The 27634-nt window shown below is 40.5% G+C and overlaps 1 protein-coding gene across 3 annotated transcripts in view; it reads right to left on the reverse strand.

The window, feature by feature from the left end:
* tent2 (terminal nucleotidyltransferase 2) overlaps nt 1-20544 on the reverse strand; it is a 65455-nt gene extending 44911 nt beyond the window's left edge. For 2 of the 3 annotated variants that reach the window (XM_039758376.1, XM_039758377.1), the window contains exons 1-2: nt 20165-20544; nt 6216-6407 (exon numbers count right to left, since the gene is read on the reverse strand). In XM_039758376.1, the coding sequence (XP_039614310.1) occupies nt 6216-6407; nt 20165-20529 (557 nt within the window). In that variant the 5' untranslated portion in view covers nt 20530-20544. Of the gene's footprint in view, nt 1-6215; nt 6408-8356; nt 8528-20164 lie in introns of those variants that run through there. The other variant, XM_039758378.1, reaches the window with a different exon arrangement.
* Nucleotides 20545-27634: the final 7090 nt, after the last annotated feature.

Here is a 27634-nt window from a genome sequence, read left to right on the forward strand (position 1 = left end):
AGTTTAATGATGATAAAGTTGTTTAAAAAGTCACTTTAACGCGTGAGTGGACAGAGATTGTTAACATTAACAGAAAGTGTAGTTGGTTTACAAAAAATATTTACTATTTATTCCTTTTCGAAGACGTATTCAGTGCAATACAATTTTTGACAAGCACTTCTGGATATTTTACTAAGTCTAAATGCCTCTTGTATGGTTGAAAATATGTTGTCAAAATTATAGTTTGTTTTTGCAAAATTTGTTCAATAAAAAGGTTCTATATTTTGACTGCATGTGTCATGCAATGTGATACATTCTCCATTAGTGCCACCCCCTTGAAAGCTATCACTTTATGGGCAATGCAAAACTGTATTAATACTAGTGTGCACATTAAAATGTTTTTTTTTTTTGTACAATGTACAATACTCTTGAAAGTGGAATAGGTTATTCTTAGCCAGCAATTGCAGTGGAAAATATGGTTAACATCCACTCATGCATGGGGAAAAAAATACTGTTGAATACCGTGAAACCGGGATAATTTAGAAAAATACCGTGATATAGAATTTTGGTCATACCGCCCACCCCTATAATGACTAATCAAAATATTTCCATGTATCAATACTAAAGAATTGGGGAAGCCAGCAGAGTTCTTTATAATTAACATACTAACCTGTAAACAGAAATATAGTCATGTAAAAAAGTGTACGCCGCAAAATGATTTTTCTTTTTCTCACATGTGGACATAAGATTTAATCTTCATGTAAACAGTATTTACAGATAGGGGAATATAAAACAAATCACACCAACACTTACATTTTGTAGTCCATTATATCATTTAAATAAACATAAATGCAATTTTTACATCTGAAAAATAATACACCTCTACATTTTTCACTACATTAAATGCCTAAAATTAGAATTGGGTGCACAAAATTAGTTGCATGATTAGGACATCATTAGAAAGATTTTGTCTGAACCCATCTTATTAAATCATCATACATTTAGTTTTGTTTGCTCTGTTTTTGAACCGCTCATTATCACCATACCTACAACGAAATAACTCTCAGGTCTTCAGAAAGAAGGTTAGTGGTGCCTACGAGTCTGGAAAGGGATTTTAAAAAAGCCTAAACAACTGGAAATGAAACATTACGCTGTCATGAAGATCTTGTACAAGTGGAGAAGACTTCCAACAACTGCCAGCTTCTACAGGCCAGGCTTGCCCAGCAAGATCAGCCCAAGAGTAGAAATCAAGAAGCTAAAAGAAGTCTCCAAGGACCCCAGAATTTTATCATGGGAACAAAAGATAGCTCTTGCCACTGTTGCTGTCAAAGTGCACAAGTCTACCATTAAAAAGAAACTTCACAAATTAGCTCTACATGGCTAGACTGCGAAGAATAAACATGTGCTGCCAAGATAGAACATCCACGCAAAACTAAAGTTTACCCATAAACACGTTGGCAAAGAAAGGACTTTTGGAATAACACACTCTGGAAAGATGAGGGAAAGAGAGAGCTATGTGGCCACAGAACAAAAAAACATGTTTGATGAAAACCAAAGACAGCATTTAGTGAAAATGTTTGGTGTTGCTTTGCCCCATCGAGGACTACAGTAGACAGCTCACAATAATAAAATTCCCCATAAATTCTTCATGATACCCAGAGAGTGCCAGAGAATAATGAGAGAACATCTCTCCATCTCTCAGAAGATTAAAGCTAAACTGAAAGTGAACTTTGTGATATAACAATGACTCTAAACATACCAGTAAATCCATCAAAAAATGGCCATTAAAAAAAAAAAAAAAAAAAAAAGAAATGGAGGGTTTTGTTATAGCCAAATCAAAATCTGGATTTGAAACAGGCTGTGCACGCAAGACAGCCCTCAAACATCATACAGCTGAAACGATCCTGTACAGAGGAGATGGGAGAAAAAGGAAGAAAAAAAAAACACAACTTTTTGATATCAGAGACCAGGAGACACTTAAAAGAAATGCCTACTTAAGGTTGCAACACTGGCTATTATAGCCAAGGGTGTACTTACTTTTTCAGTGTATGGAAATTACACATCTGCTCTTTTTAAAGTTGCAAGCTCAAATTGTCATTCCTTTTTTCATTTAAACAATATCTATACATAATCAAATCTTGATATGCCCACAAATGTAAGGAAAAAAAAACATTTAATGAAGTGTACTTACTTTTTCCACATGATTGTACACATTATGAATATAAAGATCTCTAAATATTGAGGTAACAAATAAATCCCATTGTTTAAATACTGTGTAACTGATGGATGGTTCAGCCACAAAGTTGAAATGTAAATGAGCATCTGACAACTGTGTAAATTAAATTGCTTTCTACATTGGTTCCATAGTTTGAGTGAGGCACAATCTGATTACTAGTAAATTGGTGATAACTACTGATGACTGAAGCTCAAAGTAAAGCATACAAGAAACAGTTATTTCAAGATCTGCTTTCCAGATCCAATAATACTTATGCACTTTTCATGTTCTTTCTAATGTCTCAAATTACAAATATTCATAACCAAGTAGTAAAGCGGAGTCTTTATAGTGTATTTTGTTTAAACGTGGTCTTTCTGCCTTCCAAGTAAGCTGTACAAGGGAGTTGAGTTTCTATAATAAAAAAGGATCCATTAACGAATATATGAATGCTCTAGGGAGATTACTGAGTTTAACTGAATTAATCATGTTCAATACTGAGTGCTGAAGAGTTGACCACCTATTAACATCTTGCTTAGTGCTTTCCAAGAAACTTCAAAAATTGGGATTAAACAGATCTTTAGGTTTCTTTGTAAATGTAACTCCCAAATATGTGAATAGTTGTGTGTGTGTGTGTGTGGTGGTGTTTGGGAGCATGGTATGTCGGCAGAAAGCACTGTAATATATTATAACACGTTAGTGAGTATGAGTATACTGGAAAAAGTACACTTGTTATTTAATGTTTAACATAAATTGGCAATGATTAATTTAGGCCAGTGATGAACACAACCACATCACTATTGTGAAGAAACATTTATTCCTTTCCCTTATAATTCCTATCATTTGTGAATTTTATGGAAAAAAAATGGAAAGCAGTTTAATAACAACTGCAAATAATATAAAACTGACAACAGTGGACAATCCTGATCGATTTCTGAAATCGTCACAATTTATATTGTACCCTTAAAATGTCTTGAATAAAATTACTTGATCCAGAACACATATCTGAACCAAAACCAAAATTTCACCATTTTACAGCGGGATCCTTATAAAGCATTTTGTGTTTCCCTAATCCACATAGCATCTCTTGCACAACGACCTAATTTATGCAAACTTCCTGTCCACAGTTTGTTACACAAAGCAGAACCCCACTTCACCATCAGGCTCTTTCTGTTGTAAGATGAGCAGCTGTATTACTTACAAATATGTTACCAACAATACTATCATATCAAGTGTCTTTGGAAAATTTGTTGTAACTCAGGAAGTCTCCAGCCAGTTCAAAAAAAGTTATCACAAATTTCCTGCAAAAAGTACTTTGCTCATTGACAAAGGTGAAACAGACAGTGGTTTTTATAGATCACTTCATGTATGAGCCGTCAAAATCAAACACCTCACAGCCACAATGATCGAACTCGGTTTGTGTTCTTTCATTAGGACTCAAAGACAGGCAGAAGTAACCTCATTCTCAAACTATGATACAAGGCTGCTACAATTAATTGGTGTAACCGACTAAACATTTCAGTTGAATTATATGTTCTTAAGAGACTAACTGTTCCTGCCCCTCCCCACATTGCATGCTGGCAGGCTACAACTCTCTGTACTGTTTCAAGCATGCTAATCACAATGGCAGCTGCACCACATTCAGCAGAAGATTCCCACAAATATACAGGAAAAATTCTCCTCCATGTGTATTTTAACCAAAAATTTGAGAAAGTGGTTTTTTGATCATTGTGTAGTGTTCCACAAATGCACTAGCTCAACACAGGAAAGCCTTAATAGGAAGTACATTTTTGTATAGCAAAAAACGAGCCAACACTATCATACGAAACCTACTTATACTTATTTAGAAATGTATGCTAGTTATTAAAGTTTTAATCCAATGCGGTTGACAAAATTGATCCAAACTGAAAGAGTCTGTGGCAAAGCAACAGCACAAGGAAGCTGCTGCTGGGCCCATGGTGTTTCTTTTTAAAAATTGGACTCCAATTTCCCCTAGTCCATGCAATTTAAATAGCAGTGATTGCCAGTTTCGCTCAACAGTTGAAACACTTTGACTTTTAATAAACAAAAGGTATGCAGACAGAGTGCTTGTGGTTTTTAGGCTAAGACGGTTAATTTTTGAATTTCCGATGAACATGAAATTTTCATTATATGTTATCACTATTTAAAACAGTGTCATGTATATACTGAAGACCGGACGGTGTTAACGGTTGTAGATATCTTTTGTGATATTCTAAATTGCCGTTTTCATCTTCCGCACAATCACCATCAACTATTTCAGCATAGTCTATTGATACGCATTTAACCATTTTGACGAGTTACCCATCAACATTTTTGGAGCAAATTCGTTTGACTTCCTCGTTTCTAGGTGCTAGGAATGCCTGTGTACTCATTTTTCTATTGATAACCCTTCGTGATGAAATTCTTCAATAAGATTTGGACATAATATGTCTTCTTTAATTGGGAACTTAAAGTGAGGAAAACGTTAAAATTTATAAGCTGAGCTGAGAGAGCAGGAAGTGTGTCTGACAAAGGCATTCACAAAGCTGAGAGGCGAGAGTACCGTGGTCTTGTTTGAAAATGGTTGCTAGGAGTGCGTGACTTTTAAAAATATAATGGCAATATTCTTGTCTTGCGGGACTTGAACAAATCTTTTCCAAAAAGTCAAGTCTTGTCTCCTAAAAAGTCTCATCAAAAGATTTTTTTTATATAATAGAGAAACACGCTGGAAGAAGGTGGATACTGTGCAGCATCCTCTGTGGTTCTGTTGGGAGTGGTGTCAGTTTCACTGAGCACATTTACTGCTTGAGCGTTTTCAGTAACAAAATCTGCATCTCCGTTGGCTATCTGTTATGAACTCTCCTGCCGACGACCCTTTTTGCCTCCTTTTGATGAGGCATGACAGACTATTTTGAATACAAGTTTGGAAATTCATATTTTCACAAACATATCTGCCAATTCTGTCAACCTTACATCAACTATGTCAATAACAGCACCTGCAGCAAAATCCATTGACTTCCACAAGTCCATTGAAGTCTCCGAATACCAATGTATAATCTGATTTTACTGCAAGGTTTTTCCCATGCAACACATTAGGTTTACTTTTAACATATGCAACATTCAGCACATAAGACACACAATTATGTTTAACTGGGGGCTTTTTTGGAGAGTTATGCTGTAGACAGAGCTTGCTCTTTGTCGAACCAGGTTAATGAAAGCACCTTTGCTTTTTGCAGTTCAAAATCTCTACCACCTTTATTAGACATTAGATTGGTTTAGAAATGTGACACTTAGTAAGCTGTTCAATTGTTCTCACAAACATTTAAGCAAAATTCAATCATGGTTGTCTCTAGATGTATATTAAATGTCTGATTCTGCAAGACAATAGTGGTGACAACTTGTTAAACAAAATACTATCATAGTGAAGAATTTTGTGTTTATTTGCAAGTGCCAGACGGGTATCAGCAAGAGTGAAAGGGAAGGTCTACAGGACGGTAGTGAGAACAGCGATGTTATATGTGTTGGAGACAGTGGCAGTGACCTAAAAACGGGAGACAGAGCTAGAGGTAGCAGAGTTAAAGATGCCAAGATTTGCATTGGGTGTGACGAGGATGGACAGGATTAGAAATTAGTACATTTGAGGGTTAGCTCAGATTGGACAGTTTGCAGACAAAATCAGAGATGTGAGATGGCGTTGGTTTGGACATGCGCAGAGGAGATATGCGGGATATATTGGGAGAAGGATCCTAAGGATAGAGCTGCCAGGTAAGAGGTGAAGGTTTATGGATGTGGTGAGAGAGGGCATGCAGGTAATGGGTGTGACAGAGCAAGATGTAGAGGACAGGAAGATATGGAAACAGATGATCTGCTATGACAACCCCTAACGGGAACAGCCGAAAGAAAAGGAACACGAAGAAGAAGAAATTAGATTTGCAAGTACAACAAAAGTCAGATAAAAGAAAATTGCTATTTAAAAATACATGTAACAATTAAGGATTCAATAAAATAATTACAGAATACTTACTTGGCATTCATAAAATTGTACTCTGACTCAATCAGTTGCTGAGTAGGGAACAGAACAGGTGCAAGGTTAACTGGAAACCGAGTAAAACAGTCATTGTTTTGCTGTTGTTTAGGAGGATATGAACAGCGATCCAGGAGAGATGAGTGGGGGAACATAATCTTCTTCTCCGTCTTCACACATTTATTCCTCTTCCTATGGGAAAAGAATGACCTAGTTTATCCATTATAAACAACATTTTTATAAGCAAAAATACAAAAAGAAGACAGACAAGAACATGGTGTGTTTTTGGAACACACTGCCTCTACCTATACTCAATGAGCATATTCTTAGGAAAACTATACTAATACAGGGTAGGGCTTCCTTTTGCACTCAGAACAACCTCAGTTCTTCATGGCATGAATTCCACATTCCTTTGAGATTCTGGTCCATGTTGACATGATTGCATCATGCAGTTTCGGCAGATTTGTCAGCTGTGATATAGTGAATCACCCATTCCATCACATCCCAAAGGGTTCAGATCTGGTGACTAGGAAGGCCACTGAAGAGCACTAAACACATTGTCATTTTCATCAAACCAGAATGACATGACATTTGGTTGTAACATGGCAGATTAATATAAGTAGCCATTAAGAAAATGGGTAAAATGCGGCCATGAAGGGATGCATCTGCTCAGCAGCAATACTCAGATAGGCCATGGCATTCAAGTAATGATTGCTTGGAAGTAACGGGCCTAAAGTGTGCCAAGAAAACTTTCCCCACACCATTACACCAACATGACCACCGGAGCTATTAACACACGTAGATTGGGTGCATTGACTCACGCTATTTTTGCCATCTGTGTGTCTCAGCAGAAATCAAGATTCATCAGGCCAGGCTACATTTTTCCAGTCTTTATCAGACCAGTTTTCATTGAGCTTGTGTCCCCTGTAGACCCAACTGTTTGTGCTGTTGCAGCCCATCAGTATCAAGGTTCAACATGTTGTATATTCCAAGATGATTTCTTTCTCACAACAGTCATAGAGTGTGGTTGTCTGAGTTACTGTAGCCTTTCTGTCAGTATGAACCAGTCTGGCCATTCTCCTCTGACCTCTCCGATTAACAAAGTGTTTCTATCTGCAGAACTGCCGCTCACTGGAGGTCTTTCGTACCATTCTGAGTAAACTCTAGAGACCGCTGTAATTTTAGTAATACTCAAGCCAGTCTGTCTCACACCAGAAAATTAGGCAAGAGTCGAAATCCTTTTATACAGTACTATATTTTTCCTATTCTGGTGCTTGATGTGACCATTAGCTGACACACCCAACCTGCATCTACATGATTGTTGGCATTGTGCTGCCGCCACATGACTAACGGACTACAATAGCAAGGATAAGCAAGTGTACAAGTGTTCCAGATAATTTTTTCAGTGTGCACGTGTAAAAATAAACTGAAACTTGAATGCTGGCAACACTGAGATTTAAGTGTCATCATGGATCCTTTAATATTCAAATGAACCCTTCTTGTTAAATGAACGGGACTATCAAAGAAAAGAAAGGAAAAAACACAAAGGCAATCTTTTCGAGTAAATTACCACCTAAAAAACATTATCCCTGTTAACATTGACAATACCAACAGCTTAGGATCTGTTAAATTTAAAACAAATATTTCAAATACTAAGGTTTTACCACATAAATCAAAGAGCAATTTCGAATCATTGTCAATCACGGAGCGCTCACATTCACAGCACGTTTAGCGGACGAATGGACCAACTTCTGAAGAGAGGGAAACTGAAAAGGGAAAAGTACTCTGCGAGAAGCAAATAACCCAAAGGCAACATGACGTGGGAAAACACTCATAAAAATAGAAGACGATTCTGTAATTCCTCCCACGATTGTAAAACAATACACAACAAGGACTGTAGTGCACGTTTAACGCGAGTTTGAATGCAGAAAGAACACATACACTCCGTCTTCACACAAACAGAAGAATACACAAAATGCAAACACTAATTAGCTGTGTATTTTTAACCAATTACAGTATTTACTTTCAGAATGTTTACTTAGCTCGTATCTTCCAATTATCCTCAAAGCGTGGGTCGTCCCATAAACATGCACAGCCCTGTTCCACAAACTGCTCAGACACGGTTAAATGCACATACGTACCTCTAACACTCATTAATTCATGGCGTTACACTGCTGTCTTAGTAACGGAAGCTTGTTTCGCACAAATTCTTTCGATTTCTTCAAACGCATATGCTTTTCAAGGAAGGGTTAAGAAAAAACCAAGAATCTCTACTTTACAAACAACCAATGCACCGAGACTTCCGTGTGACGCCAGAGGTCAACGAGAGTTGTTCCGGGTTTCGTAATCACGTGATTTATCACGTGTCTGATTAGGGTGTTGAGTCTGACTGTCGGCGCAAAATCGGAAGGTGATGGGTGTCTGTGTAGTAAGAGTTATGTTATGATGAATAGCGAGGAAGGCGAAAAAAGAGCACAAACATTTGATTTTGTCGTATGAATTCTTTAAAATTGGCAAACGTGAAGAAAGCGGAAATAGTAGACATGCAGTCAGTAAAATGTCTTGGCAAATATAGCCTTTTAGTATTTTTAATGATGAAAAAATGCACAGCTTCAGAACTTAGATTTAGTGAGTAAATAAACACAGTGATAGGGCGGCACAGTGGCGCAGTGGTAGCGCTGCTGCCTCGCAGTTAGGAGACCCGGGTTCGCTTCGGTTTGCCTGTTCTCCCCGTGTCTGCGTGGGTTTCCTCCCGCAATCCAAAGACATGCAGGTTAGGTGGATTGGCGATTCTACATTGGCCCTAGTGTGTGCTTAGTGTTTGTGTGTGTCCTGCGGTGGGTTGGCACCCTGCCCAGGATTGGTTCCTGCCTTGTGCCCTGTGTTGGCTGGGATTGGCTCCAGCAGACCCCCGTGACCCTATGTTCGGATTCAGCGGGTTAGAGGATGGATAAACACAGTGTATGTATAATGCCAAGTGATAATTAAGACCGTGTAATTGTTCATTTTAAATATGCTGACGAGTAGGAACTGAAATGATAAAGACCGCTGTGGCAAGTTCGTTTTCAATCACAAGGAAGAGAGAAAGAAAGATTACTTTTCGTAATTTTACTTTTGAGTAAAAGTCTGTGTTTTGTACGTTTTAAAGTGAGCATGCACGTAATGTTACTTGTCTTTTATAATAACGGTATTGTCAAGGTTATTAAAAATACTGTTTTGTAAGGGGATCGGCAGATGTGTCGGAGCTAGCGGGGCGCTTAATTAAACAAAATGATAAATAAAATGTGGAGTTGAGGGAGCGCACGTATCAGTATACTGTATTCGGGTTGAAAGTAAGCAAAGGAAGTGTAGACCCTGAGAGCCGAACAATTGTAAAACATTCTGCTGAGGTAAATCGGGTAAAGTTATCCATCCATTTTCTAAACCTGCATTCCCCACAGCAGGGTCATGGTGAAGCTGGAACATATCCTAGCAATTATCGGGCGCATGGCAGGAACAATCCCTGGATAGGGTGCCAGCCCATCGCAGGGTGAGCTCAAACACACCTTGTTGCGATTCAGCCGTGCTGCAACTATAAAAAAGAGCCCTAAAAATAAAGATAGTGCAACGTGAAGATGAATGGGAAATATCTGTTAAAACTGAATACTATACATTTAAATTGTTTTTTTTTTTCTTGGTTGGCTATGATCAAAGAACTGATGAATTGCACTGCACAGATATCAAGTAGCATGAAAAATGTAGAAGTACTTGGGGTTCCACATTAATGACAGGTTAGACTCAGACCAAGTGTATTTTGAAAAGGGCAGAGCAGGCTCTTTTATTGTGGGAAGTGGCAGTTTTCACATCTTCTACGACTCTGTGAGGGCTGCCGGCTCATAGCCTCACTTCAAGAGAGGCCCACCAAAATCAACAAGCTAATTAAAAGGGCAGGCTCAGTTATAGGACTCACTCTGGGCACCCTGGGGGTCGCAGTAAAGGAGAGAATTAACACAAAACTGAATGCCATTATGAACAATGTTGCACATCCTCTTTCTAACACACTGATACTGAGGACTGTAATTAGTGTTACATTTTTTCTCAAAAAACATATAAAACGTGTTGCTTTTTTTTTTTTGCTTGAAAAGTGACACTTTTATTAAATGTCATCTTTCTACTGCAAAACACTAAAAGTACAATATCATTAGTGTAGAAAGTGTAATAATGATACAAATAATATTATGAGCTGCACATGTGTGAGCGACGTAAGCATCACTTTCTGATTCCCCGAATCGCTTTTGATTTAACTGACTGTTTCAATTTCGCTGCCTGAAGACAGACTTGCTTCGTCATCATTTCTGATGAGAGGTGTTTCTTACAAGATGCCATTATGAAGCTAGGAGAAGACACATCTATACTGTTGCCCACTTAACACTCGGGCAAGACATGCTTTTTCTGTTGCACGAGTAATGCTTCGGCACTCACGCTGTTGGCACTTTTATGGCCTGAGTAATCCTTAGGTCTTAAGCTTGACATGTCTCTATACCGTTATACGAGTGACACTCGGGACTAACGCTTTTAGCACTGTTTTTACAGACCGAGTGATGCTCGGGTCTAATGCTAAGAAGGTTAAGCCAACAAATTGCTCAGCAAAAGTATGTCAGGAAACACAATGGGGGCTCCTTTATACCAATGACAATACGCAGGCATATTGTGTCACTGGAACTGTGACAGCCAAGGAGGAAGTTTTCTTTCTTTTTAATTTTCTTGCGTTTTAGTCATTTTGGGTTGTTTTCAGACCATATTGTTTGTGTGTGTATATATAATTATATATATACATATTTATTTATGTATTTATAGATTATCTGTTAAAAGGCAAATTTCCTTCTGGGGGATAAATAAAGTTTTATCTATCTACATATGTATCTAAAATGATAAATTTATGTGACAAAAGGAAAGTATGTGAATGTTCCTAATATAGCAATGAAAAATATGTTTATTTTTATTAAATGCATGTTCTCAAATATTGCGTGTTAGATGGCCATGTAAGTAGAATTTCACTGTACTTACTATGCATGCGTGACAATATTACTATTAATCAAAATATACAATTAAGGTCATAATTATTAGTCCCTTCTCCAAAGTTGAACAAAACCGTTAATTTTTATTAAAAAAAATAACTAGTATTTAAAGTGTTTATGAGAATTGCTTATGAAAGAACAAAGACACAATTTCCAAGAAGTTTGATGAAAATATTTTACTGATTCCGACGACAATGAAGAGGAAGAGGTTGGACTGGGCGAAAAAGTATTCTGACTGGACTTCACAAGACTGGTCAAAGGTAAGAATTGCTTCAGAACACATCTGGAATATTTTCAATAATTTTGTGACAATTATCTAAAATCTAATTAACTAAATAAATAACTGAACACACATGAGAGTTCGATGCATATCCTTGAGGACCGTGCTCAATTTGTGCACCGATGTCCTGGTGAGGAATTCCGCCCAGATTGTGTTAAACAGACAGTTAAGCACCCACTTTCTGTGATGGTTTGGGGTGTCATCAGTGTTCACGGCGTGAGTCGTCTGCACATCGTGGAAGGAACGATGCGCCAGGATCAATACATCCAAGTCCTGGAAACACGGCTCCTTCCTCAGTTAAGGGACTGGACTCAAGGATCTCATCAGCATGTCATTTTCCAGCAAGATAATGCCCCTTGCCACACATCCAAAAAGGTTAAGAAGTACCTGGCAGAAAAACAACTCCAATTGCTCGACTGGCCTGGAAACAGTGCGGACATGAATCCCATAGAGAATGTGTGGAAGATGCTGAAAGATAAGATGCATGAATGCAGGATCACAACCAAACAACATCTTATTGAACGCCTTCTACATGTATGGTTTCACGACAAGGACATTAAAAAGTGTGCAGAGGACATGATTGCAGGCATGCCTAACAGAATACAGGCAGTGATTAAAGCACATGGAGGCTGGACAAAATACTGACATTTTGGATGACATTTAGGGTGTCAAGGAAACAAAACCTTAATTTCCTATAAAACTTTCTAAATATGTGTTGAAAACCTATTTGGTTTGTGTTTTACATAAGTAACTACAAATACGAAGAATTGCATGTCATTTATAATGCACCATATTGGTAATTTTTAGCTTTGAATCGACAAAAACTGCAGAAAACCAAAATATTATAATAATTTGGCCAACACTGTATTTCTAGTACCATCCCTGACCGGGATAAAAGGGAAGGGCAGTCTCTGGGGGGATGTTTATTCCCTAGATCACGGGTGTCAAACTCTAGTCCTAATGGTCATTCTAACCATCTTCTTCATTAGTGAGCCGTTTTTGTTGCTAATTAACTTCTTTTGCTTCAAGTTTTAATTAACTTGAGTCAGACCTCTTAGTTGTTTCTTTTCCCTTAATGAGCAGCCAAGCAATAATGAGACACAGAACAAGCCGCCATATGACCAGCTAACCTGAAAATAAAGAAAGGTGAACGTCTCGGTCATGTTGGTCTGCTCGGGTCACCAAACCATCTTGACGGTGGTCTTATAAAAAACAGAAAATCAAGTCTGCTATAGCAGAATGAAAGCAGCAACAAGTCCTGATATTCAATAACGACTTTAATTAACAGCAAGAATGGGCTTCTCATTAAGAAACTGGTTGGAGTGAAATTGGCTGGAGTTTGACATTCCAGTTTAGCTAATCATCTGTTGGCTCGTTTCACATCTCATTTCTGTTTGGCTGCCATTGAATGAAGAAACGAATCAATTCAGAGGACTGAATCCTTAAAAACAAGGCTATTGAAATGAAGGCAAAAGGAGTTAATTAGTAGCGAAAACTGCTCGCTGATTAGGAAAAGGGTTAGAATGAAAACCTGGGACCCTCCAGGCTAGGAGTTCAACACCCCTGCCCTAGATGGTAGCAGGGAATGCCGATAATTGTACTCCAGTAACGCTCCCCTGCTGGGGTCCATCAGTGCCACAAGAGGGCGCTGCAGGGAGATACAATCCCTGTTATTGGACACTGCCATATGACCCAGAAGTGCTTCCAACGGGCCAGAGCCCTGGCACCAGACGTACTCCCAGGTCCTTAATAAAAAGGAACACCCTGACTTGTCCAGGTGAGTCAGAGCTGGGAAGAAGGCAGGCAACACTCAAGTGGAGGAGAGCAGTGTGGAAAAGGGAGAGGAGAGGAAGAAAAAGAAGAGGCAACAACTGGTTTATTTAATTATACTGAGGTATTGTATAATAAACACACTTTACTTGAACCTGGATTGTGTTTTGTGTGTTCGTGTTTGGGGTTTGGGGGCTCTCTGGCTCCCCCTACCCTTCACACAAAATGCAAGGAGTTTAAAGATTCTTTGGTCACAGGTACATATGAAGCCTTTTCTGTTTAAAACAGGTCATTGAATTGGAACTACACAACAAAGAATAGAGGGAATAGCACTAAGCTGCATTATTACTAAGAAATTCATTCTAAACCATTTTAATTGCAACTTACACATATATGCAAAATTAAACTCATAAAAATGTTTTTATTGTGAAATTATTTTTATTTGCATTTATGAGCACAAAGAATTATAATGTTTCCATTATGTCACATTTAAGTCCACAATTAAAAACACATTCAACTAAAATTACAAAAAACAATGTATTCATGTGTGCAATATTATCCAAAATAAATTTAACATGAACATAGTCAATCTAATATTTGTAACATACATACATATATGTAAATGAAACAACAATCGTGAAGAACATGCATTGTGGATTTTAATCCCCCATCCAGTCACTGTCTGTGGGTTTGTATTTTTCCCCACATATCCCCAGGGGCTTTCCACCCACATTACTTAAAACATGCATGTTGGGTTAATGGATGATTCTTAATTGGTCGTGTGTGTGTGTGTGAGTGGGCCTTGTGATGTGATCGTTCATGGCTGGTTCCTGAGTTCCATGAGATGCTGCCAGAATAAGCGCCAGCTCTTCCCATGACCCTAAACCGGAGTAAGTACAGTATTTTTGAGAATGTTATTGTAATAAATAAATGCGGTCAGTCTGATTTGTTTAAATGATTGAACAGGAATATGCTGATACTGTATATACTGTAAGTACAAGGTGATCAAAGGTTTATTTTCAATTGGCTGGTGAATGGGATTGGAGTCTGTAAGGAGCTTTATATGACATGACCATTTCCCAATATTACAGTAAGCAAACCTGGATTAAGTGCTATGAGTATTTCCTAAATTCAGTTTTCTGTATAGAAAATCTGTTATAAACTAAGTGTTAAAATTAGTGATTTTATAGATGACTATTAGATACCAATCAAAAATGCTGGGCTAAAATAAAATTTAAAACAAAAATTAAATAAACGTTTGGGTATTTATTAGACAAGCAGATTCTATTTGACTAGCAGATTGTTGTGCCAGCGCTTCAGCGACTTCTTCAGAAGTCAGACTGGCATGCCGTGACTGGTGGAGCGGAGTCTGGAAAGCACCTTCTTGTGCTCGTCTGACTTACCCGCTGCGACTGGCAAAGCTCTGTCATTCTTTCATCATTTAAAAGGCGAGGTTGTTCAATTTTTTTCTAGAGTTTTAAGTGTCTGCCTTAGTTGGCGTATTGCTCTTATAATCTGAGCTGTGGACTCCCAAGAAGATCCTTTCACTTTCGGTTTCACTTTCACCAACATATTTCTTTTGAAATAATAATTAACCACAAGGAGGGGTAACTCATAGACAAACAAGACAAAGCAAGTTATATGCAGTTTGTTTGTGGATGTTTTTAAAATTATAATAATATACTTAGATATATTTAAAAAACAAAATTCAGTTTTGTTCTGATAAAAGGACATTATCTAATAAGTGAGTATTCAAAGGGTAAATCTATATAATAAAAGCCCAGCGTGGTGTCCGTGTCCGTGTCTGCGTTCCTTTTGGCTGTATAGCCGCCCCGTAGAAAAGCCCCAGTCCGTCCCCTCTCAGAATTCCTGCTTACCCCCCTCCGGTCTTTCCCCTTTGCTTTTATTTTTCCTGTTCCCGAAAATCTTTTCAAAACAAAAGTAAAGAAATAGACAGAGCGTCACATTAACGTCTTCTCCCCTCTGCCTATTAAATAATCAAGAAAATGAAATAAAAAAGTCACGAAAGAAACAGAAATCACAACCTACCGTTACACCGTCCACCGCACTTCTGGCGTTACAGTCAAACACGTGGTGTATGCAGGTTATGAGGTGTGACGCTAATTAACGCCCGTACTACAACAGATTGTATTGTTCATATACTATTAACTATTTAAAGGGATCAACTCTTTTGGGGAAGTTCATAACAAACAAAAAAAAAAATTAAATTATAAATAACATGTGCACTTGAGTATTTCGAGCCCCGCGTCTGAGTCGGATGGTTCCCCTGGTCACCAATTCGTGAATTTCACTATGCCCACTATGCCTTTCCATCTTCAGCTACCCATGTGCACTTGTACGGAGGAGACCTTACGGAACAATGCTGAAACGAAACGCAACTAAACCTGCTGCTGCGAGAGAGGACACATTACAGCGTGATCACGAAGCAAACAGGCAAAGGCGTGACAGTCACTCGCAAGAAACGGACACTCGGCATTCACACAGATTAGCTCAACGACGCGTCTCTGCCGCACAACGAAAGGCAACTGAAACCTCTACAGAGAGAAAAGACAGATTGCGTGATCGCGAAAGAAAGAGGCAAAAGCGTGCCAATGAGACACCCGACGAGAGGTCCTTACGATTGAGTCCTTCAACTGTGGTCATCCAACGCGCAGCGTAACGCGCGCCAAGTTGCTAGTAGATTGAATAATCCTGTAAATTTACTAGAATTAGTAAAAACAACAATAAAGTCATTTTATTAAATCTGATATACGTGGTAAACCTGATGGCAAATATTTTGACTGCTTCTTTTACGAATACTCCTATTAATGATGAGTTATGAAGTTAATAACAATTTTCTCAGTGGTGATTAAACAAATGAAGTATTAACAGATGACTGTTACATGTAGGCCAGGTGAATTAGCTTTGCTACATTGGCCCAAGTGAGTGTGTGTGTGTTTGTGTGTCTGCATGTCTATGTTCACACTGCCATGGACTTGACGCCCCGTCCAGGGTTTGTTCCTGCCTTGCACCCGATGCTTTCTGGGACAGGCTCCAACATCCCCGCACTCCTGCTCTTTATAAGCGATTTGGAAGATGGAACGGAATGAATAAAACTACCAACAGGTTACTGACTGCTTCCAGTCCATACATTATATCAAATTTCAGGATTGAAGACAGAACTTGTGTTTTACGCATGTATTTTAAAATGAGTTAATAAAATTAGGATAAGTAGTAAGCCAGTTGAGTAGAAAACAGCCAGTGGGGTATAAAAGAAAGATTTATCAGGTCCATTTGATTATTAATAGTAGAGGATTGAAAATCTATGTGAGAGTAGTCTTCTTAATTTACTTTCAAAGGTAGCTGCTGGAAGATTTTATGTGAAAGACGCTAATAAATAATGAACTAAAGTGGCTGTTATTCATTAAAGGAAAATAATAGGAAATAACATGCAATAAATTTCCAGCAAAAATAGTACATAATACTAAACAGTAGCTATTTTATTTAGTGACTATTTGATTTAATTACATATTTAACATTAGAAATGCATATTCAAACTATAAAGGGGAAATTTAAAACTTTGCTAAATCTTTTGAGGATAATATTAATAAATATTTATCTTTCAGTAATTCTTTCATAATTAGATGTTAAGTGCATGGCTCATCAAATAAATATTTTTTATGCAGATGAAACGTAATTCAGAATGAAGCTTTCCGTTTATATTCCTTACTACTCTATTTGTACCTTTACGGATAGTAAAAAAACAAAAAAACTACCAATAAAATGTACAGTGTGATTGATTGTTGCAAACCTTTCACAGCCGGGACACTATCATGGTGGAAGGACAGGGGAAGACAGCATACACACGGCATTGTCTCCCCTGGAACACTAGATGCCAGCCCCCCGGCTTGCAGCAGTGCCCTGGATTCTCCCAGGGCAGTATGGGAACTGGAGTTCTGGGTGTCTCCAGGGCGGAGAAGGGTCTAACTACAGCCTGCAATACCTACGACGTAGGTCAGGTAATGGCCACCTTTTAAGTCACAAAACACCCTTTGAATCAGGTAACCCTCCCACAACCCCAATCTTAACCATAGTGTAACGGGGCCCTAATGTTAACCATAGTCTAATGCAATGGCTGTTTTGTGATGTTGGGGCATTACATGACTGACCTCATAGGTACTGTGGTCTGCAATTACACTCTGTTGCCAGGGCACACTGTGAGGTCCAGTGAGCCCTGATTTGTTGGGCTCCCGCCTTACCCAGAAGTGCTCTGGGACACCAGTAGTACTTCCAGGTATTACTTGAAAGGAGCTGCCAGCCTCACATCGGGCAACAACAGTCAGGAGGAGGAAAAAGAAGCTTGCTGGGAGCAGCACAGGAGGCAGTGGCAGAGAGTGAGAGAAACAAATAAGGAAAAACGAGACAAAGTGTTACTGTGTACTTTATACTACTGCACTTTGTATTTCTGGCTGTGGCATGGGAAACACTTACCAAGGAAAAGCTTCCCATAATAAAAACTGTGTTTTTATACTTGTGTCCAAGCCTTTGTGTCAGGTGTTAGGGGAGCTGGAGCTCCCTCTGCTGTCCACAACAGATATATGAAAGTTTAGAATTTAAAAGAATTACTTTGCAGCTAGAAAGACAACCTTAATAAAACTTTTCTTGTAACGGCACAGCAAACATAGATTGGAAAAAATAATATAAGTGAAGTTAATTTGCGCAGTAAATGGTCCTGATGTATTCAGATTTTTACTTATGCTTCAAAAAATACGAACAAGCCAGTAATTTATTAAGATATATCAGATGCACTCTTGAAATTAAAGGTGCCAGAATGGTTCGTTAGAGCAATGCCATAGGGGAACCATTTTCAGTTCCCAAAACGAACAATCCACATAAAGGTTCCAAAAAGAAACTTTAGATCCATAACAGGGTCCTTAAATAATCATGAATAGATGATAATATGTAGATTTGTAAAATTCAGATGGGCTCAAACGAAAATAACACATTATAAGTTCAGGTTTTCTTGATCTGTTAGTACCTGCACTATACATTAAAGGTTTTATATTATCATTACTTATTATCTGGCTGACACTCATATCAAGGTGACACACAATATTGTGGTGACATTTCTTTTGATTGGTTGATTGATTTTTTTTTTTCATTTGGACCACAGGTAGGTGAAGTGACTTGCTCATGATCACACAGTGTCAGTAGCCAGATCTGAACCCACAACCTCCACATCCTTAACCACGACGCCTGCCTAACATGTTCGGAACCTTTTCAAAGCCCAGGGAACCTTTCCAAAAATGAAATTATTCTTAGTGTGAAATAGTTCAACGAGGAACCACACGACCCAATAAAACGCCATTAAAGAACCATTATTTTAAAAGTTGTGGCTTACTAAAAAATTAGCTCAGAGATATATCTCTAAAATAAAGCCAAGAATGTCTGTGTGTGAGTAATTTAATGGATGTCCAGATATCACTCGAGAACGACTCAACTGACTTTCACGCAACTTCTCGTCCTGGTCCTGATCAGAAGATAGGTCTTTTTTTTTTACTTCTTTGAGAAATCTTGCTATGCGACACATTATTTTCTTAAATTTTGACTCCCAAATCAACGATGTATACAAACAGATTATCATGAAAGTTAAGAGATAAATGACAGGCAGACAGCGACTGTAGTGTACACATTACCTCGGTACTAACCCTGGGAGCGAACTAGCGGACTTGAAAAGTTAATCATTTTCGCTGTTTCTGATTCGCTTTTATTCATTTTCAAATAATATGCCTTGTAGAAAGAGAACCAATTTAAATCCAGGATATGCTGAAGGCGTGTTTTGCGCAATACTGAAAGCCAAGAAGAGCGAAATAACCGTTTAGCTGCAGACCGCCACTATTTATTATATTGTAGCGATCCGGGTAAATAATAACAGGAGCACTCGCAGCTGTCAGGGCCTCTTCGGTTTTATTTTGGTTAAATTGGTCCTTTACAAAAAATGGAGCAATCTCGTTGACTCCGGGAATCCTCTCCCGCAATCTAGGTGTTATGTTTGACAGTGACCTCTCTTTTGAGAAACAGATTAATTCTGTAGTCAAGAGTTGCTTTTTCCAGCTTCGTCTATTAGGTAAGATCAAGCCTTTTTTTTATCTGCTAGGGATCTCGAGAAAGCTAATCATGCTTTTATTTTTTCTGCAACTCGTTGTATTCTGGGATTAGCAAATGCCTGATACGCAGGTTACAGTTGGTCCAGAATGCTGCCGCTCGCTTCCTGGTTGGGGTAAGAAAGTCTGATTCTGTTTCTCCAATATTAGCTTCTTTACACAGGCTGCCTGTCAGTTTTCAAATTGATTTTAAAATCTTGTTGCTAGTTTTTGTGAATCCTTTCACCCCCAGCACACACACGGAACACCAAACCAAAAACAAAAGAAAAAACATCCCCTGCGAGGTGTGTCCGCCCCTAACAATTAGAAACCTCCCATTCCAGTCCTCCCTTGCCCTCAGACAGGGTTAGAAAGCACTGCCTGCACGTTACAATATTTATTCAAGAAGGGGGCTGAGCAGCCTCGAAAGCTTACATATTGTAATTTCTTTAGTTAGCCAATAAAAGGTGTTATTTTCCTTGACTTCTCATTGCATCCATAATGGCTAACACGGTACAACACCCTACTACTACTTATTCTAGAAATGAAGTCAAATATTATTTATTCTTCTACAGTTCTGAAGCTGTAACCCTAACCGTCATAGACGGGTAACTCAGCTAGATAAAAAGTAACATTGAAAAAAGTTATTATTATTATTGTTATTATTATTAGACACTGTTATTGAAAGGCGTTACTGACCGTTTTAAAGGCTGTGCTGATAGTTCTCCCCACCGGCGCTGATACCAGATTCTCTGCGCCCTAACTCGCTCACGTCGACTTGACATTCGTGATAATCCTCGTGTCGACCCAAAATGACTTCTTTCCATGCAATCCACAGTGTCGGCGACAGCCTCCGGGATACGGGTGGGTGTCTTCCTAGATCCCGTTGCACTGCTCACAGAACCGGTCGTACGCCACTTTTCCACAAACTTCTGAATGGTGCGTTTCGAAGGAGCGCTCGCCACAGGGTATTGTTCCAAGAACCCTTCACATGTCGACCAGAAGGAGCCTGTTCGCATGTACAGCTCCACGATCAAAATACGCTGTTCTAAAGAATACGACATGACTTCTCTGGTACAAGTACCCCCAGATAACTGAACTCACAGAGCGGCTCGGGGACTTTCCGCTAGGCACACATGAACGCGCTCGATGCTGCTAAGACGGGTGGAGCTCCTTATTGAGCGCCTTACCTGGTCTGTTGCGCTCCTCCCCACATTAACTGCCTTTATTTTGAATTTTGAATGATTACAAGTGAAACTATCGGTCTCCCGTGTTACTTTGCTTTCGGTGGAATCTATAGCCAGCAGTTACTTAGCCAAAATATGATTTCAGAAGTATTACATTTAAGTAACGGTCTCACTTTTTTATTTGTGTGGATACATATGGAGATAAATTGCTGACAGCAAAGACAAGAGCAGAGAAGAAAAGAGGTGGCGGAATTGGAATAGAAGATTGTTAAAAAAAAACATTAAAACAGAATATGCAATTACGGTCAAAATAATGAGAAAAGAGAAAAAGCAAGCCATCATTTACAAGGAAACAGATTAGGTCATTTAAATTAGTGACCTTATTTCGTGGATGTGAAGTTATAGATGGGACATTAATGAAACGCACAACAACAGATTAATTTCTCTGATCAGAGTTACTGACCTGTATTGTACACTTTTAAAAATAATGATTCTTTATTTGAACTTTATGGATCATTAATAAGTTGTGTGGCTCCTAATAGCACCATTTCAGATTTTTTTGATCTGAATCAAACTAAAACAGAGGTGCTTATAGTGGGTCCATCAGCTAAAGCCCAAATTGGTCTTGGACTTCTCGGCTCTTTCTCTGTCTTTTGCAAACCTTAAACCCGCAATCTTGGTGTTATCTTTGACAGTATCCTCTCTTTTGAGAAACAGATTAATTCTGTAGTCAAGAGTTGCTTTTTCTAGCTTCGTCTATTAGGTGAGATCAAGCCTTTTTTTTATCTGCTAGGGATCTTGAGAAAGCTACTCATGCTTTTATCTTTTCTCACCTTGATTACTGCAACTCTCGCTGTATTCTGGGATTAGCAAATCCCCGATACGCAGGTTACAATTGGTCCAGAATGCTGCCACTCACTTCCTGGTTGGGGCAAGAAAGTATGACTCTGTTTCTCCAGTATTAGCTTCTTTACACTGGCTGCCTGTCAGTTTTCGAATTGATTTTAAAATCTTGTTGCTAGTTTTTAAATCTTTACATGGGCTTGCTCCTGCCTGTTTATCTGGATTGTGTGCTTTACACCAGCCATCTAGAGTGCTCAGACCTTCTGGTCAATTGTATCTTGTTGTCCCTTGTACCAAGTGTAAAACTAAGGGGGACAGAGCGTTTGCAGCTGCTGCTCCTTACCTGTGGAACTCTTTACCTCGTCACAAAGGAGTCGTCTACAATTGAACTGTTCAAAATGAGATTTAAGACTCATTTCTATTCACTTGCATTCTGTGACCTTCAGTAATACTGATGGTTTCCTCATTGTGATTATGTAACATTACTTCCATATATTATTCATTTTATTTATGTTCATTTGTTTTATTTCTATTCATGTTGTGTTTTTCTTTAATTCTATTATTGTAAAGCGCTTTGGCCACAGCATTCCTATGTTGTTTTAAATGTGCTACATAAATAAATTGACATTGACATTGACACCATTTCATTCTGGGATTGGTTCTTTGCATATGAAGTTAGTTTTTTGCACTTTGAAAAACTTCCTAATATGCAGAAAAAAAAAAACGAAATCTTTCATTTACAATAGGTAGGCTACTTAGCAGGACACTAAGAGATTAAGAAAACTTGGTCTTAGGTGGTGTTCTTGAATGCTGCAAGTCCTTTTCAAATCATGATGACCCATTGGTATTTCACATATCAGTTACAATCTGTTTGTGGTTATTGATTACATGGAGCCTGGTACAGATCTACAAAGCTAAATAACCTTCATGTGGATGGGTCCTTTGAGAACCAAAAAATGGTTCCCTTACGGCGTCGCTCTGAAGAACAGCTCTGGCGCGTTAGTTTTTTTCCTTTTCGTTTTTGCTGATTGTTACTGTTGTATTTTTGTTGATATTATTTACTGCCCTTGTTTGTGGTTCATTCATCTTTGTCTTTTGCCTGATACCTTTGTACTTATGCCGCTGGCGTAGCTAGGTGGGGGGGGGGCGACTTTTTTGATAATTTTGTTTGACAGGGCTTTCTTTAGCAAGCTAATATGTGTTATCTATGTCAAAATTGCACAATTTTTAATGTTTAAAATCTATTACAAATGCACAGAGTTGGTTCTAGGATTTTTGCTGCCCTAGGTGAAGATGTAAATGGCGCCACGCCACCCACTTTGCTTTGAGAGGAATCATCACTTTGAAAACAGATCAGATCTGAAAGGGGAAAAAAATCCTGCTGGATATTTATACTGATATAGACTGATATGGTGACGTGTTAGGAATGAAAGGATGGCACATCATTTGATCGAAATGAAAATTATCAACCCACAGAGGGCTGAATTCAAAGACACCCTGAAAATCAAAGTGAAAAAATGATGCAACAGACTTGTCCATTTACTGAAATTTCATTGCAGCAACTCCAAATCGTACTCAGTAGTTTGTATGGCCCCCACGTGCTTGTGTTCATGCCTGACAATGTTTTGGGGTATACTCCTAAGGAGATGACGGATGGTGTCCTGGGGAATCTCCTTCTGGATCTGGATCAGGGCATTACTGAGCTCCTGGACAGTCTGAGGTGCAACCTGGCAGCGGCGGATGGACCGAAACATAATGTCACACCCAGAAGTGTTCCATTGGATTGAGGTCAGGCGAAGGGGGCAGTCAATGGTATCAATTCCTTCACCCTCTTCGAACTGCCTGCATACTCTCGCCACATGAGGCTGGGCATTGTCGTGTACCAGGAGGAACCCAGGACCCACTGCACCAGTATAGGGTCTGACAGTGGATCCAAGGATTTCATCCTGATACCAAATGGCAGATAAGGTGCAGGTGTCTAGCCTGTAGAGGTCTGTGCGTCCCACCAAGGATATGCCTCCCCAGACCATCACTGACCCACCACCAAACCGTTACAGGCAGCATAATGTTCTCCACGGCCTCTCCAGTCCCTTTCACGTCTGTCACATGTGCTCAGGGTGAACCTGCTCTCATCTGTGAAAAGCACAAGGCACCCGCCAGTGGTGAACCTGCCAATTCTGGTATTCTATGGCAAATGCCAATTGAGCTCAACAAGTGCTGGGCAGTGAGCACAGGGCCCACTAGAGGAAGTCAGGCCCTCAGGTCTATTTCTGATTGTTTGGTCAGAGAATTCACACAAGTGGCCTGCTGGAGGTCATTTAGTAGGCTCTGGCAGTGCTCATCCTGTTCCTCCTTGCCCAAAGGAGCAGATACCAGTGGGTCCTGCTGATGGGTTAAGGACCTTCTACGGCCCTGTCCAGCTCTCCTAGAGTAACTGCCTGTCTCCTGGAATCTCCTCCATGCCCTTGAGACTGTGCTGGGAGACACAGTAAACCGTCTGGCAATGGCATGTATTGATGTGCCATCCTGGAGAAGCTGGACTACCTGTGCCACTCTGTAGGGACCAGGTATCGCCTCATGCTACCAGTAGCGACACTGACCGTACCAAATGCAAAACTAGTGAAAAAAAAGATGAGGAGGGAAAAATGTCAGTGGCCTCCCTCCACCTGTTAAACCATTCCTGTTTTGAGGGTCGTCTCTTTGTTGCCCCTCTAGTGTACCTGTTGCTAATTTCATTAACACCAAAGCAGCTGAAACTGATTAACAACCCCCTCGGCTACTTAACTGAACAGATTGACTTAATCATCATTGACTTAATGCTATATTCTCATTAAAAAGTGTTCCTTTAATTTTTTTGAGCAGTAAAGTTATATTTTTAAATCACCAGCTAAATGTGTGCCTTTGGATTATGGTGACATTTTATGGTGCCTTCATTTTTAATGGCACCATATTTATTTTTTGTGACATTACCATAACTTATACCTGTCATTTAAATTAATAAAATACATTGAAGACTTAGCATAATCACAATATTCATCCATCCATCCTCTTCCGCTTAGCAGAGATCAGCTCGCGGGGGCAGCAGCTTGAGCAGAGAGGCCCAGACTTCCCTCTCCCCGGCCACTTCTTCTAGCTCTTCCGGGAGAATCCCAAGGCGTTCCCACTCCAGCCAGGAGACATAGTCCCTCCAGCGTGTCCTGGGTCTTCCCCGGGGCTTCTTCCCGGTTGTACATGCCCGGAACACCTCACCAGGGAGGCGTCCAGGAGGAATCCTTATCAGATGCCCGAGCCACCCCATCTGACTCCTCTCGATGCGGAGGAGTAGCGGCTCTACTCTGAGCCCCTCCGGGATGACTGAGCTTCTCACACTATCTTTAAGGGAAAGCCCAGACACCCTGCTGAGGAAACTCATTTCAGCCGCCTGTATTTGCGATCCCGTTCTTTCGGTTACTACCCACAGCTCATGACCATAGGTGAGGGTAGGAACGTAGATCGACTGGTAAATTCAGAGCTTTGCCTTATAGCTCAGCTCCTTTTTCACCACGACAGACCGATGCAGAGCCTGCATCACGGCGAACGCCGCACCGATCCACCTGTCAATCTTACGCTCCATGCTTCCCTCTAACGTTAACAAGATCCCGAGATACCTGAGCTCCTCTACTTGGAGCAGGATCTCTCCCCCAACCCTGAGAGGGCACTCCACCCTTTTCCGGCTGAGGACCATGGTCTCGGATTTGAAGGTGCTGATTCCCATCCCAGCCGCTTCACGCTCAGCTGCGAACCAATTCAGAGAGAGCTGAAGATCACGGCCTGATGAAGCAAACAGGACAACATCATCTGCAAAAAGCAGTGACCCAATCCTGAGCCCACCAAACATAAAAGTTATGAACAGAACCGGTGACAAAGGGCAGCCCTGGCGGAGTCCAACTCTTACTGGAAACGGGCTCGACTTACTGCCGGCAATGCGGACCAAGCTCTGACACCGGTTGTACAGAAGACCGAACAGCTCTTATTAGGGGGCCCGGTACCCCATACTCCCGGAGCACCCCCCACAGGATTCCCCAAGGGACACGGTCGAACGCCTTTTCCAAGTCCACAAAACACATGTAGACTGGTTGGGCAAACTCCCATGCACCCTCCAGGACTCTGCTAAGAGTGAAGAGCTGGTCCACTGTTCCACGACCAGGACGAAAGCCACACTGTTCCTCCTGAATCTGAGGTTCAACTATCCGACGGACCCTCCTCTCCAGAACCCCTGAATAGACTTTTCCAGAGAGGCTGAGGAGTATGTTTCCTCTGTAGTTGGAACACACCCTCCGGTCCCCTTTCTTAAAGAGGGGGACCACCAGCCCGGTCTGCCAATCCAGAGGCACTGGCCCCGATGTCCATGCGATGTTGCAGAGAAGTGTCAACCAAGACAGTCCTACAACATCCAGAGCCTTGAGGAACTCCGGGCGTATCTCATCCACCCCTGGGGCCCTGCCACCAAGGAGCTTTTTGACCATCTCGGTGACCTCAGTCCCAGAGATGGGGGAGCCCACCTCCGAGTCCCCAGGGTCTGCTTCCTCATTGGAAGGCATGTTAGTGGGATTGAGGAGGTCTTTGAAGTACTCCCCCCACCGACCCATTACGTCCCGAGTCGAGGTCAGCAGCGCACCATCCCCACTATATACGGTGTTGACACTGCACTGCTTCCCCCTCCTGAGACGTCGGATGGTGGACCAGAATCTCCTCGAAACCGTCCGAAAGTCATTCTCCATGGCCTCCCCAAACTCCTCCCATGCCCGAGTTTTTGCCTCAGCAACCACCAAAGCCACATTCCGCTTTGCCTGTCGGTACCTATCAGCTGCCTCCAGAGTCCCACAGGACAAAAGGGTTTGGTAGGACTCCTCCTTCAGCTTGACGGCATCCCTCACCACCGGTGTCCACCAACGGGTTCGGGGATTGCCGCCACGACAGGCACCGATCACCTTACGGCCACAGATCCAGTCAGCCACCTCAATAATAGAGGCACGGAACATGGCCCATTCGGACTCAATGTCCCCACCTCCCTCGGGAAGTGGTCGAAGTTCTGCCAAAGGTGGGAGTTGAAGCTACTTCTTACAGGGGACTCTGCCAGACGTTCCCAGGAGACCCTCACAACACGTTTGGGCCTACCGGCATCTTCCCCCACCATCGAAGCCAACTTACCACCAGGTGGTGATCAGTTGACAGCTCCGCTCCTCTCTTCACCCGAGTGTCCAAGACACGTGGCCACAGGTCCGACAACACGACCACGAATTCGATCATTGAATTGAGGCCTAGGGTGTCCTGGTGCCAAGTGCACATATGAACACCCCTATGCTTGAACATGGTGTTTGTTATGGACAATCCGTGATGAGCACAGAAGTCCAATAACAAAACACTGCTCTGGTTTAGATCGGAGGGGCCATTCCTCCCAATCACGCCCTTCCAGGTCTCACTGTCATTGCCCACGTGAGCATTAAAGTCTCCCAGCAGTACAAGGGAGTCCCCAAAAGGTATGCCCTCTAGCACCCCCTCCAGGGACTCCAAAAAGGGTGAGTACTCCAAATTTTTTTAAACAGTTAGGAATCTGTACATGGGGCTTCAGTATTGTGCCCTGACCACTAGGGGCACTTGCCTAGACCACCTATGCCCAGAAACAGCCCTGCAAATACATATGTTACAAAGTTATATTTTACAAATGTGAATCTTGACCAGTTCGCTGACTTATTTGAGAAGGGTGTCTCTGCAGACTGGAGACATTATGGGCGGATCTGGAGGCAGGATATCCATCAATCAAATTTACCTTCAGCAAATCATATTGTGCTAATTCAGAACTTCAACGAATCACCTTGCATGTCAATCAAAAACTTGTTCTGACTGTAAGAGAAAAACCCTTCAATCTTATTATTAATATCTTATTATTATGTCAATCAACAGATAAAACAAACAAAAGAGAGCGGTGCTGCTTTTAGAAAAAAGAGGGGAAGAAGTATTATAAAAGAATGGAGGAGCATTATTGAAATACCTCAGTTGTAACAGATGATTAAAAATGAAATTTAAATTATCATCATATTAATTTTTTATATGATTTGTGTTATGTTTTAATTTGCAGGGGTAAAGAGGGGCAGGCACA

Source organism: Polypterus senegalus, chromosome 7 (genome assembly GCF_016835505.1).
Source record: "Polypterus senegalus isolate Bchr_013 chromosome 7, ASM1683550v1, whole genome shotgun sequence".
In the NCBI taxonomy this organism is placed as follows: Eukaryota; Metazoa; Chordata; class Cladistia; order Polypteriformes; family Polypteridae; genus Polypterus; species Polypterus senegalus.